Source organism: Nanorana parkeri, unplaced genomic scaffold (genome assembly GCF_000935625.1).
Source record: "Nanorana parkeri isolate BGI_ZX_2015 unplaced genomic scaffold, ASM93562v1 scaffold2196, whole genome shotgun sequence".
In the NCBI taxonomy this organism is placed as follows: Eukaryota; Metazoa; Chordata; class Amphibia; order Anura; family Dicroglossidae; genus Nanorana; species Nanorana parkeri.
In genome coordinates, this window is record NW_017308464.1 from 25,917 (window position 1) to 27,865 (window position 1,949).

The 1,949-nt window shown below is 47.6% G+C and overlaps 1 protein-coding gene across 1 annotated transcript in view; it reads left to right on the forward strand.

Annotated features, from left to right (window-relative positions):
- Window positions 1-1,949, forward strand: part of MYLK (myosin light chain kinase) — a gene marked incomplete at its 5' end in the record, with an annotated part of 71,292 nt that overhangs the window by 23,375 nt on the left and 45,968 nt on the right. Inside the window, one exon of the mRNA XM_018572988.1 lies at window positions 1,460-1,677. Coding sequence (XP_018428490.1) covers window positions 1,460-1,677 — 218 coding nt within the window. The remainder of the gene's footprint in view (window positions 1-1,459; window positions 1,678-1,949) is intronic.

Consider the following 1,949-nt stretch of genomic DNA (forward strand, 5'->3'; position numbering starts at 1 on the left):
CCAGCTAAATTAGGACCCCACCTGGAGCTCCTGCCACCGGACCAGCGCTGACTTGCCGCTGCTCTCCGCACCGAAGGTAAGTGAAAAAAACCATAGCGCAAACATCGGGGCATTTTGACAAGTACAAGTACTTGTCAAAATGCCCTGTTTTTACAGGGGGTTCGATTGGGAAGGGGTGGGGGGGATGGGGCAAAAATGCACCTTGCCTGTGCAGGCAAGTATCCTAGCACCAGCCCTGGCAGCAGAAACCCGGACACAAGATGTCAGGCAGACAGTGGCAACCAAAAATAAGATAGGGGCTACTGACCCCCCACTAAAAATAGTTTTAACTGTGATATTTACATATGAATGGGCGGAGCTATTTACATTTGAATAAGCCACGACTCATTCTCCCCCAAAAAACGTCCACACGTCGCTAGACTGTTCGGGTTTTGCTTGAAGAAAAGGTGGCAACCCTAAGTGACACTGAGATTATGGTGCCGGCAGGGGCGTAATAACAGCCATAGCAGCCAATGCGGCTGCTATGGGGCCTGGGGGTGGAAAGGGGGCCACATGAAGGATTGCTGAAGTTGCTGCTCACCCTTTACCCCTTATGGCATTTCCAATCAAGTTGATATCAGATGTACAGGAAGACACTCTGCGGACAGCTCTCCTGCTACCTGTCCTTGATTTAGATTTTAAAGGGTTTGGCATGGGGCCCCATTAAGATTTTGCTATGTGGCCCCATGATCTGTAGTTACGCCCCTGGGTGCCGGCATTGTGGACTCGCGGTTCCGCTAGTGCAGGCCTTCTTAAACTTTCTCCACACGTGACCCCTTTTTGGCCGAGGAAATTTTTACGTCACCCCAGCGTCGGACGGTGTCTCTCCCCTCTTTCGAGGATAACATAGACACCGGCACTTTTAGGAGTGCCGGTGTCTATGTTATCCTGTGATTATAGACGGTTGCCATCCGTCGACTTCCGCAGCACCCGTCTTTTATAAGCAACAGCGGTTTTGAGTGCGATGGGTTCATGGACTGTAACCGCAGCAGTGACCCCCCCCCCTTAACAAGGGACTGATTGGAGGTTTCAGTCAGACAAAGGGAGCCGCAAAGCAAGCTACTTAACTGTGCAGCCTTCTTAGATACCTCATAGTGCCCTGAGAATCCTTTGTCATGTGTTAAATATTCATTCTTAAAGTAAACATTTTAATTAGGTTTTGAGAAACACAAACAAAACAACAACAATGTATCTTTATTTAAAAGGAAGAACAAATAAAATTGACCCAAAATCAAGGAGGTTTTTATAGTCCCCCAAAGCTGCTATGAGGCCCAGAAACCATTTATATTGGCACAATGAGCTATGGGAAAATATACTTTTTTATGGGTGTTTGTAAATCGCTTTGTTGCTTTTTCATGGAATTCGGCCATCTGAGGCGACACGGACCCGAGCGCTGATCCATTCTGGGTTCACGTTTCAGGGTGTCGGGCGGCGAGCTGTTCGAGCGAATCATCGATGAGGATTTCGAGCTGACGGAAAGAGAAGTCATCAAGTACATGAAGCAGATTTCGGAGGGGGTGGAGTTCGTCCACAAGCAGGGGATCGTCCACCTGGACCTCAAACCCGAGAACATCATGTGTGTCAACAAGACCGGAACCAAAATCAAACTCATCGACTTCGGCCTGGCCAGGAGACTAGGTACGGGTGTGTGTGTGTGTATGTGTATCTATGTGTGTATCTGTGTGTGTGTGTATCTATGTGTGTGTGTATGTGTATCTATGTGTGTATCTGTGTGTGTGTGTGTGTATCTATGTGTATGTGTGTGTGTATCTATGTGTGTGTGTGTATCTATGTGTGTGTGTGTGTGTATCTATGTGTGTGTGTGTGTGTGTGTATGTGTGTGTGTGTATCTATGTGTGTGTGTGTGTGTATCTATGTGTGTGTGTGTATCTATGTGTGTGTGTGTGTGT